At 41.4% G+C, this 16,903-nt stretch overlaps 1 protein-coding gene and 1 long non-coding RNA gene across 2 annotated transcripts in view; one reads left to right on the top strand and one right to left on the bottom strand.

Moving 5' to 3' along the window:
• zswim5 (zinc finger, SWIM-type containing 5) overlaps window positions 1-11,988 on the bottom strand; it is a 39,907-nt gene extending 27,919 nt beyond the window's left edge. The window contains exon 1 of the mRNA XM_043263907.1: window positions 11,158-11,988. Coding sequence (XP_043119842.1) covers window positions 11,158-11,656 — 499 coding nt within the window. The 5' untranslated portion in view covers window positions 11,657-11,988. The remainder of the gene's footprint in view (window positions 1-11,157) is intronic.
• On the top strand, window positions 11,611-15,004 carry LOC122362470. The gene is made up of 3 exons (XR_006253123.1): window positions 11,611-11,743; window positions 13,730-13,909; window positions 14,236-15,004. It is a non-coding gene; the product is annotated as an uncharacterized LOC122362470 (long non-coding RNA).
• The last annotated feature ends 1,899 nt before the right edge of the window (window positions 15,005-16,903 follow it).

Raw genomic sequence — 16,903 nt, 5'->3', positions numbered from 1 at the left:
GTTGTTTAGCCTTAGGGAGTTCCCAAGATTGGGCTTTTGTCATCAAATGTAGCACTAACCTCCTCAGTTTACCGAGGACTGCAGAATTAGCCTCGCCATCAGAGAGGACAATGCATGCTAGTGTTCAAGACAGGTTAGACATTGCAAATGGTGACTACAGACATGCCAGGTGCGAAATGAGGTCTGTATAAAGCGTTTGCAGCAGAACATAATCCTAACCTTTAAACTGGGTAAATGGAACGAAAAGAGGCCAGATGTTATGAAACTATGACACAGGTGAAGATGATGTGGTCTCAAGCCACAAGGATGCCACAAAGGAAATAGTTGCCTGTACATGAACAAGCATTATGAGCTTGGCTTCCTGTGCAGGCAGCATAATGAAACCAGGCTCCTTTACAAAGTCATAGAAGTAAACACCAAGTCTTATGATTCACTGTAATGGTGTATTGTTTAGGCTAAAACACAGGGTTTTGAATGTCTGTATTTGCGCCCAAGACTTTCCAGACCCCAGACGCTATGACTCAACCAGAAACCGTGAAAATAGCCTCTAATAACTGATCCTTTTCATCACAACAAGAGTACAAGTTTCCAATCGGTGACAAAATAAACAAGCTTGAGGTGTTAGAAGTGTACTCGATGTTGTGCGCCATAGAATGCACCAGGGCATTGTCATCCTTAGAAAGAGATGAGCACAGTGGAGTGGGGACTGAGGGGCGTCTCCCTGTTGAAACTGGAATGGTAATGAGAGACCGAGACTCCAATCAAACTGAATTATCCCAGACAGGCCTCTTCAATCACTGGTTGATTTACCCCACTGACGTTTTCTCTCTTCCCCCCCACTACTTCTACTTCTTTTCCTCCCTTCACCCACCCGATGAAGGATAGCTGTCATGAATATTCCTTTAAAATCCCTCTTTAAATGAAACCCCAGCCCCAAGAGGACACCTGTTTTCATCCATGAGCGCAGTGAGTGGTGATGAGACCGGGGCCACAGCCATTGCCTTTCATTAGCTGGTCTTTGTGCTTTCCCATCACGGCCACAATGATCCACCATTTACTGCTGATGAAAACAAATTGTGCACCGGGTGCTTCAATACAAGCCCAGATTGGCTAGCTCAAAATACAGCAAGACAAATCCATTACTCTGTAATATCTTTAGAATGGTAATAGTTTTATAAAGAAGGTAATGCTGCGCCACCGGCTTAATGTCAATATCTGAAGTCAACATGAGGGAAGGTGAGAGCAAACAAACGATTCACAAATAAACAGCTGCTAGCATTAGCGTCATTATATCATGTAAAGCTTGTGCTGCAGAACAGTGGTTAGAATAAACGTGGCGCAGAAACAAAAAGTGTATTGTGGTTAGATTTGCTAATTTTTTGTTTAACAACAACAAAAAATTCATTGCAAATGCAATAAGTAAATTAATAACTGAAAAAAGATACTATATTAAAAAAGGTGTATATGTATAATATATATGAATGTATAATATATATGAACTGTAATAGTAAATAATACCAATGCACAAGTCTGCATTATATACAGATTGCTTTCGACCCTTTGCTAGGCTACAAAGTTTCTGTTCGGTTCTATCAGGATTACTTCCCAATTATACTGACAGTCCCGTGTCTTTCAACCAAAGTGGGGGGCGTTCATTATACAGAGAGAAGTAGAAGAGAAAAAGATGTCTTTCGAAACAGAATCAGATCAGATAGTGTTTAATTGCGGCTTTCATGAGTTGTGCTTTAATGCCATTGTTGCAGGCTGGTTTTATCCAGTAGATAAGGCAGTGCGCTTTCAACGCTGATTTACACTTTCTGACGCCGCCTGCCGTATTCTGCTGCCACAGCACAAAAAGTGCTTAGTGTTCCTTCCTTCTGAGGAGAAATTATACTAGGCAAAAAAAAAAAAAAAAAAAAATTTGAATTTAAAATCAAAAGACGGCCGAGAAGTTGCTTTCGAAATGCTTAAAAAGTAACTGTGGTATACTGGTGGACGTGTTTATCTAAAAGAGATCACGTATGCCCTTGCAAAGTGCATTACTAAAGGATGACATACAAGTTAAAAAGTTGATGGTAAACTTTTCTCCCTGCTCTGTCTCTGATAAGCTTTATTTGTTTTCCCCAGTGACCTCTGAGAACTGCAAGAGAAGTGTCCTCTGCATTTGTCTCCGGTGTAGGGCTCGGAGGACATCACCCCCACAAGACGAACTCAGCCCGGGTCGGCGGCCCCCACTGCCTTTCTCCTGCAGCGTAACAATGGCTGCCCTCTGCGCTCTAGGGTGGAGGGCGCGCTGATCCTGTTACACCATGACAAGTACCACAATCCCCCATTGAAGAGCACATATTCTCCCCCCCTCTGCCTATACAAGAACCAAGCCTATTCATCACATTGTTTTCTTTACAGCACATGACTTCTGCGTTGGGCCCCGGCAAAGTCAGGTGCTCGAATATGACCTGGAAACCGCAGGTTGCCCACACACTATGGAGCCTGATTGGTCTGTGTTCAATATGTAAGGAGCCCCGAGTGAATCAATTGATTCTTGCGCCGGCACTGTAGCTTACTATTGGGGGTTACGAGAGACTAAAACCAATTATCTGAACTGTTATTTCTGCTGAACAGTGCAGAAGTCAAACTTCTGGGTCCCACAGCACTGGTTGTGGAGGACATGGTGAATTACATTTCGAGATCGCGCCTGTGAGTTTGGCAGCGAGCTTGGGTGCAGGCGTCCCGGGGAGGACGTAGAGGGTTGAGGCTCTCAAGAGCATGCGGCGCAGGGAGGAGCGATCCAGACGTATAGCCCCACGGCTGTTGCGCACATTAATCATGTTTGGAGTACGAGCGGATGGGAGGGGACGGGGGAGCCCCCTCTCTGCATGTTTGCATGTCTGCTGCTGCACTGACGTGTTCTCTGTCAGTCCCGGAGTCAGGGAGGGCTGGAAGACTAATGAGGTGCTTCTCTTTTTCTCGCTCGCTCTTTCACATGTCTCTCTTGCCCTCCAGAGGAGGGCGGTTGGGGAGGTGGGGAGTAGGGGATGACAGGTTGGTTATTTACTCTGCCTTTCATATTTGCCTTTTAGTTCTGTCGTTTCCCCCTCTCTCCTCCAACCATTTTCCTGCAGTCATCTGTTCACTCAGCTGCCTGCGAGAAACCGGTGCCTAATGGGCCATATCAGCACAGCCACTGCAGGGAAACAGAGGCCTGTCATTAGGCTATATTGAAAAAGAAGCCAGTAGGCAGGGAGAGGGGGAGACGGAAAGCCATTGATATTTATATTGTGTGCACCTACTAGGGCACTAAGACCAGCATGTGACACCTTCCTGCAAACTCTGCTTTGAAAAAAAAGAAGCTATCAATATTTCATTAAGAATATCTTTTTAATGTTGAAAAAAAGAGGTGGTCCTGTCCGCAGGATGGGCGTACAAATGTAAGACTGGCTAATGAACAGTCCTTGTATTATTCAGCAGGCAAATCATTTTTACGCCTCTCATATGTGAGCAATGATTGACAGAGAGAATGGGGATGGAAATGCTTGATGCTAATCAAGCATAATAGAGAGCTCGGCCATCTGCAACTGCACGAGCATGCCAGTTTCTTCCACCTCGGTCACATGACGGAGAACATATTGTGCTAAACATCAGCGGTGATCATGAGGTGGAAGACGTTCTTGTGAAACCAAGCTCTCAGTCTATCTGATGTACTTCCTCGCATGTTGTGCTTGCTTTCTTACTGTTAACTGTGCACTATTCACTTCATCTACTTGAGGGGGAGGCAGGATGTTTCAGAGGTGATATGCTGGGGAAATGCAAGAACAACAGTCATGTTTTCCACAAGATATGCAAAGTCACTGTACTTTGTAAGTCAAAGAGAGGTCAAAGACTTGAGTCATGAAACAACTCTAAGTCCAGAGAGATTAGGACAAAAGATACAATATCCTAGAGTAATGCATTGACCTTGTAGTGTGGTGTGGTAATCACAAGAAATCTTCAAATACGTATGTTCAACAAAAGGTCAGAACAAACAAAAAGAAAACCTTTAAGTGTCACAACAATGGCAGTTGACTATCTTAAGGTATGCCAATGTACCTAAATGGTGTACTTTTAGCGCTCTGGCAATTTACCTTGCCGATGTGTATTTAAGCTTTGGAGGCAATTAATGTTTATTCAGGGGAGCTGAAACTGACAGCCACAAATTAGCATAACTCAGCCATTCCACCCAATGGAAAAAGTGAAAACTGTAAGTGCTCATCCTCTTTTGAAAGTGCAGGGAGAAGGCAAGAACAAAAGGCACCTCGGTTAGTGGTGTGAAGGCGTTTGAAGTAGAGAATTCACATACTTTGGGCTTTATGCTCAAAGACCCATCAGCCCTTCAAAGACCCCTGCCAGACCTTCTAAAGCCCACTTGAGACAAATAATTAAATGCAAAAATAATGGATGTAGGCTGTGCTAAATTGTTGAAATCTGTGCAAAGGCAGCTTGATGTCCACTTGCTGTGTCCACTTGATTTAAAAAAGAAAAATTCTCACTTGGAGTATGTTATGCTTTCAAAGGTCTAAAAGTAAGACTAAAAGTTCTGGTATCAATTAATGGGATTTTTAATAAAATTCAAATCTGACCTTTGAACCAGTCAACCCAATCCCCAAGTGATCCAAACAACGGGATCCTACTTGCAGCTGAATAAATATTCAGTCAAGTAGCCTTTTACCATCTGTGTGCAAATCTAATTGTAAAGGCAGTGAAATGGCAGCAAGTAAGTTACTTGGGTCAGTGACATCTCCTCAATACCTATATAAGGATAGCTTAACCTTGTTTAAAACACATCAGGTACTTAAATGTTGTCTTTGATTTCATGGTTTTGGTTTTGAAATTGTAAGTCTTAATTAAAAAAGGAATGTGGATTATCCTAGAAATTGAAAGTTGTAACGCATGTTATTTATAATAACTAAAATAATAAAAGGAATTTTTACAAATAAAAAAAAATGTATGTAAAAAATATGCAGCCTAAAAAATAAATAAACAAACAAATGAATTTATATATCTATCTATATATAATTTAAAAGGTAGGGCTGGGTGATATGGCAAATATCAACTACATCTTTGTAGTGTGTACAATTTTGTTTCATACATATATGTTCAGAAATAAGGAAAATATTTTAAAACAAATCACAAAAGTTAAGGTAATTAAAAATTCAAAATGACTGAGGGGACAACATCAGTAGACTATTAATAACTAAAATGTTCAGTAAAACAGCAGCTTTCAACCTGTCACCATGATGCTAACATCTAAATCTCAGACATTTGTATTAGTATTTTTAGTTATAGTTTTGTTTTTTTTTTTTTGCATGCTTGTGCTGCTTTTCTATTGTTTTTCTTTGTAAACATGGCTGAGTTTGACTGTTGCACTTGCAGCGTATAATGCATGACACATTCGAGAAATGTAAAAAAAAAAAAAAAAAAAAAAAAAAGTTACAAAAAAAGTTCACTCATCTTCTTGCAATCCAATAACACAAGGGTCTAATTCTAACATTTGCTAATATTTTGCATTCCTTATTTTCTAACCATTAAAATTGTGGCCAAACATTAAACTACATTTATTCGATAAAAATAGAAAAATGACCCAGCCCTATTGCACTGTTATTGTATTTTTTTAAAAACATAATTGACAGGACAAAAAAAGTGTGTCAATGATAACCTACATGAGTATAATACCAACAACAAAAATTCTAATAACAATGTTGTTATTTTTTCTAAACTAGCAAGAATATGCTACTTTGTGATCAAGATCACAAGGAATCAACCCGTGACTGAGCTTTGGGCAGAAACCAACTAAACAAAAAGTAAAGGTTGCTAAAACAGACAGGTACAAATCAATAGCACAAGATGAAGCTATTCAATATGCAGAATTAAATAATGGAGAAAAAATGGCTTTAGAATCAATACAATCACACAGAGACCTTTAAAGCACACAGCGCTAATGGTGGGGCCTTCAGTGCACCCGTGTGATTGGTGGCTGGCATCGAGTCAAGCTAAAAACAGGAACTGCAATGGAAGGGTTTGTATGGCTAGAATAAATACACGTATGAAGTGATGGCTTTAAAAAGTCCACAGCCTCCCATGTGACATTTGCATAGAGGTTTGCACATTGCTAACTGCCACTGACTGGGGCCTCTTTCTTTCACCCTCTGGCAGGATATTTGACCTCATCTCCAATACACATTATCCTTCCTCTCTCGTCCAGACTGAGAAAATTAAGTTTCCATGTGAACTGGCCACAAAAACTCCCCGCACACAAAATCTCAGCTGGATGAAAGGCCTTCTATGGGGGAGGGTAGCTGCCTGAGTGCTGCTTGAGTTTCCTGCACTCCGCGTTTAGTGTTACAGCCCCAGATGTAAGGATTTTCCTCCACGTCCTTACAAATTGAAGGTAGGGGCCGTCCTCTATTTTCTGCCTGCCTAAACATAGCATGTCATAGTATATGATTCCATTTCCTCTGCGCAATCTCACCTCCAAACCAATTTTTCCCCCTTCCTCTGTTCTCGCTTGGCTGATTTGCCTTCTCCTTTCTCTCTTTTTGTTTCCTCTGGAATTCTCTTACATTTGTTAGGCAATTACAGCCAAATGAGGCCCTATTAGGCATGTCTGGAGGCCCCTTCTTTAAAGAGGAGCAACTCTCAGTGGCCTCTATCTCCGACAATGACACCAAAACAGAGAAGCAGGCAGGAGGGAGGAAAAAGAGAGAAAAGGGGCATGTCCCTCCCAGCGATAAAGTAAAAAAAAAAAAAGGTTTACAGCACTTCCAAAAGCTTTGAAACATGTGTATCTTGTGTAAATCGGAGCTTTAAAGGCTTGCCAGCCATACTCTGCTCCTCCCAGTGCATAAAAGCATAAAAGTTCCATTAAAGCGACTACTTCATGACGAAATATCGACAAAATAATCAGCCGCCTGTGTGCAGAGATCAAAGAGGTAAAGCTTCTATCATAAGGGACCTTTAACAGACAGCACTTTTAAACTAGGATTGTGAGGGGCAATAATGCATAATGAGCGAATGCACGTGTGCATGCAACTCACTGAGTTCCAATAAAATGCAGATAAGCCGCAGCAGGGACGAAGCTCGCTGCAAGCCCAGCTGCACGTGGATAGGGTATGGACGGGAACCTTGCCCCTAGCTCAAAATCAGACCTCCATTTTGCTGGAGCAGAGATACTAAACTAAACCAATTGCCCCAAACACAGCTGTGAAGCAGACAGTGCCGGGTCTGAGGAGTGCACTGCTGATAAACTAAAATCGGAGGGTATGGGCCAGGCTGCAGCAAAATGCAAAGAGGGCAAGGTTGCAATTGATTTTCAGAGCCTGGGCGGGTGCCAGATCTACTGAGGGAATAAAAACACACTAGTCACACTGTGAAAAACACATATAACATAGCGATACACAAGCTTTTCTATGGGCGGACTTTCAAAACACCCACCGAATGTGGGACTGCATCACTTTTTTTTTATAAAGTCTGAGCTCAGAGTTCGGAAAGAAGGACCTGATCAAAGTCTCTGACAGGTCTTTTGTCCTGGAATGCGGCGAGTTGTTTTTCACCTTGCTCCAGTCGCCGCTGATTAGCTGACAAGGCGGCTAACCACCCTCTCCCCTATTTCCAAATTAATTTCCCTCTTTTGATAAAGACAAAGGGGGAAATGTTTAATGGCCGTGTCCTTCAAAACTAAGAGTGCTAATAAGTGTGAAAAGGAGATTTGTTTAAGTGATTTTCTTTGAGACTTGCAGGCATGGAATTAATTACCTTGATTAAATATTGTCTGTACGGCTGATGAAAGATAGAGCAGAATTAGCGGTCCCTTGTTGAACTTGTATGGTGCTGAATGAGATGTGTCCCGATTACAAAGACCAAAATGATGGCAACACTCAAAGGAGACAAAGAGCTAAAAACAGGCCTAGTGACATCACAGAGCAGCCACAGGCCTAATGGCTGCCATCTTCCAAACTCAAACAAACAGGCTTCAATCTATCTTCCACAATGACTTTCTGTAATATGTGTAATAAGTGTGTACTAAAACCAAAGGACTGAGAAAGACCCATTTCCCAAAATGAACAGCACTGTCTCCAATGGCGAAAGGAGTTTGTTGAGTTGAGTCTCCAAAACAACTTGAAACCTTCTGAGTCATTTGGCAGAAGAGTAACATAACTCAATTCAATGCTTGCCTAGGTTTTACAGAGGCACTAAGGGGACTAAACAACCTCTCAGTAGCTCTTCCAGTCATAATCCCACCGAACGTTTGCCTCCTAACCACAGAAGAAGGTTTTCTAAAGGCTTCACATCTCAGCTTTGTGCTTCATTGCGAAAAGCTATACTCTTAACCACCCTCCCACCCCCCAAACACACATAACGACAACCCCCCACCCTTCTGTGAATGGGGGGAGTTTTCTACAGCTGGGTAACAAAGCATGACCCAATAATCCTCAAGGCTGACTCAAAGCTAGAACCTCCTCTCTAAGGACTTTATAAGACAGAGGCTGTAGGCCGGGGTGGGGTGGCTGGGCTGAATTACACAAACGAGAATTAATTATTCTTATCAAATCGGTTTCCTGTAACAAGCTGTCCATCCCTTAATATTTGGGCCAGAAAATCTAAACATTCATGAGCTAACAATTAATTTAACATCAACCGCATTCTATGGCTTTGGTGTTGCGCTATGGCTTCTGGAAAGAGTACAAATTATGTTGTGAACTTTCTGGCAAACTTCGAAGTAAGCCTGGCTTACCGTGAGTAAGCCTCTGTGTATGAATCTTTGCGAGCTTGCATTTTGGCGAACATGCTGAATAAACCTTAAAAGCGGTTTACACTGTTACGGTGTCTTTGAGGGTTTTAAACAGGTCTAAAAGAAACTGTGGCATTGATGAGTCAATGGTACAACAAAAACGGAGACAAAAAGAGTTTATTCAAGCGTGCACGGGTGGAACTTGTATTGGTGAGAAGAAAACACACTCACTGCACATTTTTGAGACTGCTCATGGTTAAGAACTCTCCTATCAGATCCACGTATATCCAATTCTCAGTTTCTGTATCCATCAAAACCAAAAGAACACAATCTACACACACAGAGCAAAACAGAATGCAATTAAACCTGCTTTATCTTGGTTTATCAAGCAGTGACGTCCCTTTACTGTCAGATGCCTGATCTGTCAAGGATCTATTCTGTCCATTGTTTCTTTTACAATCCAGAAGACTGTGCTTATTCACACTTAAAAGGTTAATGTTTAAAAACTCAATCCAAGGAGCATTCAGGCAACACTGCTTTTTTGGTCACCTGCTCGTTATCATTAGAATAAAAATAAAGTTGAACTACTTCACAGAACAGGATTAAATCCTGTATGCAGAATAACACAAAACTGAGATGAAAGGACCGTGACTTTAAAATACAACATCCATGGAAATGACCAAGTCTAAAAACTTTTAAGGGTATTCCCGAATATATAGTAACTTTAAAAACACAACATAACTTTAACTCGATTTATTTAACATGAAAAAGGGGCTACACTGACTCGTGAAGGGAGCTTTTCAAGGTTGCTAAATAAGTGCCCATGTTATTTCATTACAGCTAGGTTATCACGTTTCCACTAACACTGGCCTTTTAAAGGGACACAGTGGATCTTTGTGAGAATAAATGAATCATGGCTTCTTTATTAAATTAGTTATATGTATACTTTCACTACTCTCATAACACCTACAATTATTGGAGATTTGGGGCTTCCTGTAACTGCTATTTCAAGAAAAGAAAGCTTACATTATACGGAAAATTGTGGCAGGTCTACTAAATGACAGATTTTTTGCTTCATACTGTTAGGGCGTGCAATATAGGCTAAATATTTAATATTGTGAAAGGTTTTGTTGTTCTTAACTAAAGCCTCGAGCATTATTAATGTCACATTGGGCCTTACAAGTGAGGTGCAATTTTACGACTTGAAACGAGCACTTCGTTTATAAATTTGTGCTATGGAAGGAGGTCTGCGTGGATTTAATAAAAAAATAATAAATAAAAACACTTTTCACTTTCTTCCAAGATAGTATTATACCAGTATGTTTACTGAAGTGGAGCGAGTGGGGGAGGAAAATGTATAGACATTTGGGCAGCCATTGAAACTGCCTTCGTGCTCTAAATACCAAAGCCTTTTCGAGTTATTTTCTCAATTTTTCCGATTTAGTTCGTTTAAATGAAGCTTGAAAAAGCTGTGGCGGTTCTTTATGGTTTAGAAAAGCATTTTTACACACCAAAAAACTGCCATTCGGCGAATACAGAAGAACTAGCCCGATGTGAGGGGGGTATTGAGCTATTGTGCTGTAGCCTCTACGAGGACAACCCAACGACACATTTAGCCGAATAGTACATTTTTTACTCATTTTAACGCTTACATCAACAAAGGGTCTTCGAAATAAAACAACAGAGGGCTAGATAAAGTCCAGGAACGTGTTTTATCATTCGTGTTACTACGGCAAATACGAGTCCTTTGTCTTGACTAACCAGCAAATAAACAAAAGATATGGGATTTGGATTCAAGCGGATTACCCTGGACTTAATTATATCAAGAGACCCAACAACCGTCAAGCAACCACACATACTCGGAGAAAAGATAATAATTCGCCGAAAACAACTTTAAACTGGAATACTGGCAACAAAATAGCAGCGCTGTGCGCTACAACAGAGATTCATTGTGACCAGCACGTTAGTCTTTTCTTCCTCGCGACCTGGGAAAGAATGTTCCGTTTCGACAGACCTCATTGTGTTCGTTCAAACACACACTATTTAGTATCAGTTTTGGTCTTTTCTGTAACTTTATAAGGCATATAAGTGTTTTATCGAGTGTTACGTGAACATTGCAGCCAGCGATTCCAACGAATTCCACATTAAAGCCATTGCAACATATCATACCCAACGGGAAGCCCTTTAATTTTTAAAACGTGCGCTCCGTTTCTTTCGCAATACGGCAGGCATTTAAACGCTCCCTTACTGGCAGCGGGAACTCGCTATGTAGAAACAAATTACAGTTTCTAAACGAGACCACTTCCATTTTTTTCTCAAGAAACTTCATTTGCTGAAAAAGTGAAACAAATAATAACTTTCAACGTACTCTGGGAGGTTAAAGCGGCACTTACCGACTTGTAAAACGTTGTCCACACAACCGGTTTCCAAAAGCCGGATTCCCCGGCGGAAAGGCAGTCCATCTCCGGTACCCCCCGTCCCTGCGCTGCCTGTTGTGTTCGTAACCCCTCCGGGGACTGTACCAGATCCAACGGACGAGCTCGAGCCCACTACCGGACCCTCTTCACCCGCCACTCGGCACTGAAACGACGAATACATGCATATTTCCCTTTCGTTCCTGGGGAACGACCAGTACACGATACGGCGCTGAACCGGCTCGGGGATCCGTTCGAAGCGCTCCTCCACCCTCTCGAAGGCCCATTTCTCCGCTACGGCCTTCGCGGCGCAGTCCAGTAGAGACTCCGGGCAACGGAAGCGAGAGTTCGGGAATCCCGGGCCAGGCCCCGGACCCGGTCCTCGAGGAGCGGGACGCAAACACGGACGCTTGCTGGCCGGGGGCAAAGAGAGGTGAAGCGGCGGCTGAGGCAATAGTTCTCCACGTCCCTCCGCCATGACAACCAAATAAACACTGAAGTGAGGACCGTGGCTCTAGAAGCGCACAGACGGAGGCACCGCACAACGGGAGGGTCGTCACTTCACGTACGTCACTACCAATAACAAACGCGCTCCAGCCAATCGCGAGGACGCGCTGCACCGAGGTGATGCGCATGTGTGCGCCGAAGTGACAGGCACGTTGATCGACGGACAGTTTGTTACAAACTCAACTCGTGCACTCTGAGTCAAAGCCCTGCTGCGGTCTGTTTCGTTTTTAAACATCTTCCGTTGGCTCAAAGAGCAACAGAAGCGCAGAGAACCGAGCGTTTGTTTTTTAAGACGCCTATTTTTGTCAGCCTAAAGACACGGTCTACATTCTCTGAATGCGCGAGATGTGCGCCGTGCATTTTTTAGCCTTCGAGCGTCTTAAAAATGCGGAGAACTCACCACATACCCTTTGGGCTGGTGTGACAAAAAGTTTGAAATGTTTTTTTTTTTTTTTTTTTATCATAATGTAACTCTTCACAGATGTCTACTACCCACCCTGGTGGCCAAGTATGTAATGTCAGTTGATTGGTGCTGTCAAGGTCCATCTAATCATGATTAGAAATTTATGTACTTGTCATAACTCATATAGACGTTAGAAACGTGCATTTCTTTCATGTATTGCGCCCCGCGGATTTTTTCTTTGGTATAGGGGAAAAAAAACTAATGAACATGACTGCATTCACAAAACATTAGAAAAATGTCATTTTAAATTCATCACATGCAGATATTTGCAGTCTACTTTTACAATACTGTTCAAAAGGATTAGTACGATAAAAAAAAAAGTAAAAAGAAAATAATTAAAAAAGTAATTATTATTTTTTTATGAATACAATCATTAAATTATTTTAAAGTGACACGTTTAATGTGACAATAGAACAGATCTTCGAAATTTCTGTTCATTAAAGAAACCTGCAAAAATGTTCTTACATTGTCTATAAAAATATAAAACAGATAATGCATGGAAAATATTTATTGAGTGGCAAATCAGCATATTAATGACTTCTGAGGGATCGTGTGACACTTAAGACAGATGTAATGATGGAGAAAATTTGGCTTTGCATCTCAAGAATAAAAACAATACATTTTTGATTATATCAAAATAGAAAACAGTTAATAATATTTTACAATACTGCTGTTTTTATGTTGTAAAATGTTAAATGAATACACTTCTTGTCCTGCAACTTCTTTATAAAACACCACACTTTTAAACAGTATTGTGTACATTTAATAATTTCTTTAAACATTTCTGTAAACATTTAAATCTATTTGCATATTACACATTTGTTATAAAAATGTTATTATAATAATCATGCAACAAATATTCTGCACTCGTGGATATAATGTTTTGCTGAGAAAGAAGGTCAGCATCTTAAAGAGAAAATCTGTATTTTAAATGTTCTAAATGTACAAAATTGATTTACTGCAATATCTTCTGGCCATAACAAGCGTTTTAAATAGTTTTGTGTTTCATTCATTATTTTAAAATTAGGTTAAAAGTAATGGCAGATACTGATAGTAAAACTTTCCTACTTCCTATAACATGTTACCCTGAGAAGTATTCACAACAGCGCAAACACATTCTGCAACAGACATAGATCTTTATCATATAACATTCCACTCTTTACCTTAAACTTATAACTTTATTTTGAGCAAACACACACACACTCACACTCATAACAAACTTCTTTTTTTTTTAATTCCTATGAGATCTGCAAGACAAAGACCAGCAAAAGTGCGGATGACGCTAATGTTGCCCTCATATTTTTTGCAATTCACTCGACTTCCTCCACACCACGATGGCCTGAGGGATATTTGCACGTTGTCTAACTCTGCTGACATGCACTTCGTAAGGTGTCACGATAACGTTACAATCCAGGAACGACAGAATTAAGTAAAAGATCGCATTTTTCAACCAAATTGAAACTTGACATCTTGTCCGTTTATTTATACGAGGGCATGTTTTTCATATTTGACTCTAAACATCACGTAGAGAATGTTTGCAAGATTGTTTGTTTATATGTTTATTTGTCTGCTGCCTCTTAGGGAACCAGAACAGCAGGTGTGGGGAGAAGTAATGACAGGACTCCATTTTACTGGCTGTCACATCCCAGCATGCTCGCCGCTGTCCAGTCGAGTGCACCGACTGAAAGATGACAAGCTGACAGCTCACCACACAGGATACCAGGCGTCTAATGACATTCTGCGAGTCCTCTGTGTGAGTGTGTAAGTCTCTGTGTGTATGTGTATATGTATATGCATGACAGTCTGGAAGAGGGAGTCTTGTCACTTCTGGTGCTTTTCAAAGTACCCAGGGCTCCCAGTGTACGGAAATGTCCTTGAGGGCAAAGACATTGGTTTTTTTTTTTTACGCACAGCACCCTACATGCCAACCAAGCCAGTTCTTATGGAGGCGAATCGAAGGCGACGTTTTTCTGCTATCAGATATTTTCATCAAACATTTTCTTTCTAAGTCAGCGCGTTGCGTTACAGTACTGATTACATGTGATTCAAGTGCTTCCCAACCTGATCGCGCCATGATTTTTTTTCAGGATAGTTCGTCTGGGGGAATGTTGCCACATCAACACAAATCGAACAATGCACCGAAATATAATGGCACTGGACGCTACCAGTTTCCAAGGCAACAATTGTGACAGATTTGGGGGAGACAAGACAGGTAATTGGAAAAAGATTGATGGGGTACAAGAGAGTGGAAAAAAACCCTATCAAAGGAGGTCTCTCTGGGAATAACAACAATACAATAAAGGGTCTTGCATCCTTTCGAGCCATCGGCGGCCTCCTGTCCATCTATTTTCAGGCACCAATTCAATGGCTTTAACACATCTGTCAGTCTTCCATCATGTGAAAGTGTACAAAAAGATTGTGTATTGCTAAATGAAGCGGTATCAAAAATGATTCATCTGCAGGGAATATCTTAAAAAGGAATATCTGTGTGTTTCTTTACAGAATTCCATTTCTATGTTAAACTGAAAAACATGTAAATTACTAATAAATTTATAGTAAGACTTAATATTGTAATAAAATACTGTAAAAAATGTATCATTATTAAAACATGGTCGTCACGTAACATCTACGTAACCAAGCAAACCCAATGGCCAATCAAAATTAGCCCAGTGATCCTAGGTCAAATATCTAATTAAGCCACTCCCATAACAACAAAACATGAATGTTGTGCAATATCCACAATTGAAAACTTGAAAATCACTATATAGTAGTAATAAACACAGTCATAAAATGGCCTCTGTTCAATAAAATGTTTTGTGCTACATTTTTATTGCGCTATTTTGCCATATGTGATACACTTTCATGTTTGGCCTTGTGTTCACTGCCTTTAGACCACTGGACATGTTCTCTGGACAATATTCATTTATATTTTTATACCACCTGTATTATTATGGTGGTTATGACTACTTTTCAAGCTAAAAAGCAGATCCCGGGTGGTTCAGGTAGATATGGTATGTTATGGTATATTAATACATAATTTTAAGAAATACACAGTTGTCAAAATATATCCAGCAATTTGTTATTCTCTAATCCCAGGAACATTGTCACCATGTTTCTTAAAGTGAATTTCTGGCAACCCAACTGCTATACTTTTTTCCAACAAAATATTTTTTACAATGCACCTTTCCATTAATTTCACACCGCTTCTTCTTCTAGGCTCTGTTTGGACTTGGCGAACTCGAGCGGGGTGTTGCTCAGCCTGACACAGTGTCTAAGAATGCGCAGAAGCCTCTAGGGTTAATGTTCGAGACTGCGTCACTTCAGTCATTTTCAGCATAACCAAACCGACCAAGCAAGAGTGTAAGTGTGCACCGGAAGGTTTAGACTGCCTTCCCCGCTTCGTACGCGATGATGTCAGCACGATCGGGGCAGGTTGCGGCTCTTTTGCCGTGCGGCGGTTGGAGAGGCGAACAATGGCGGTGTTGATAGAGAACCCAGCTCCACCTGTAGGGCCTGATTTTTATCTTTGCGGCGGTGTGGCGGCCCCCTCCCCCAGGCTCTTCTTGTCATCGCTCTTTGCAGCGTTCATTAAATGGAGTCAGACTTTAGCAAGAGAGCCCAAGTCACCCATGTGAGAAAAAAAGAGAATTACCTAAGCCTTTTGTCTCACAGAGTGTGGCTCAGCTAATGTCTTGAAGGCATGCTGATCTCTTCACAAAGCCTTCTCCCCACACAATAGAGAAGACAGCATGTAGTTTGGCATGCAAAACGTATAAAGCCCAGCCTCTTTGTTGCCTGTGGTGAGAGGTTTTCAGTCTCATTTGGTCTGTTTGATTGGGCTGATAAGATGTCTGTCAGGGTCAGGTCAGACTGAGCATTTGTTGTGCTGACAGTGTGATGATTGAGACATTGGTGTCAATTAGGTGTTTGTGTATTGGGCCCGGCATAACTGCTATTACTTGAGCATGCTGGCTTCCTCCCACAAGTGTGCCAGTGTCACCTCCTTTATGCCTCTTTGTCTGTGTGTTCCCTCACTCGGGCTCACAGGAGCTAAATTTATGACCGGGTCCGTCCTCGTCCACTCAACCCCCCGTTCGGTGTTCACACCAGAAGTGACAGAAGCTCTTAGCCCTCTTCACACATCCTCACCCTCTTTCCTCTTCTGTGCCGTGCCCTCTCTCGCTCGCTCCCTTTCCCTCATTCACCTTCTTCCTCCCCCAGCCCTTGCTCTTTGTTGTGGCCTAAAGCTATTTAAGGGTGCAGGATGGAGCTGGTCTCATGAGAGGGCCCAGGACAAATAGTAGGAGTGTTTACTGTGGAGGCACTGATATGTCCTTCGGGGCTGTGCTGAGCATGCCGCTGCAGGAAAAAGCACGGATGAAGGCCTTTGTGTCGCCCCCTTTCACCTGGCCACAGGTATCCTTCAGAAAGGAGTGTGTAAAGCACTTCAGTACACTGCTAACTGTAGAAGTCCAGTTGCTCAGGTGAGCGGGGATTTGGACTTTTGGTCCGTTACTAAATAATATCGCTCAATCAGGTTTTTAAGAAACATTATTTCAAAAGAATCCGGGAACATAATGCATCACTGTTTCTACAAAAATATTAGTCAGTACTTTTCAACACTGATAATAATAAGAACATCAGCATATTAAAAGGCTTTCTGAAGAATCACGTGACAGAGAACAGGGAAAGTAATGAATTGCCATCACAGGAATAAATTACATTTCATATTTAAAAATTTTTAATCGTACAAGC

The sequence above is a fragment of the Puntigrus tetrazona genome, chromosome 2, assembly GCF_018831695.1.
Source record: "Puntigrus tetrazona isolate hp1 chromosome 2, ASM1883169v1, whole genome shotgun sequence".
Classification (NCBI taxonomy): Eukaryota; Metazoa; Chordata; class Actinopteri; order Cypriniformes; family Cyprinidae; genus Puntigrus; species Puntigrus tetrazona.
The sequence above is the reverse complement of the archived record's forward strand: the minus strand, read 5'-3'. Positions and strand labels throughout refer to the sequence as shown.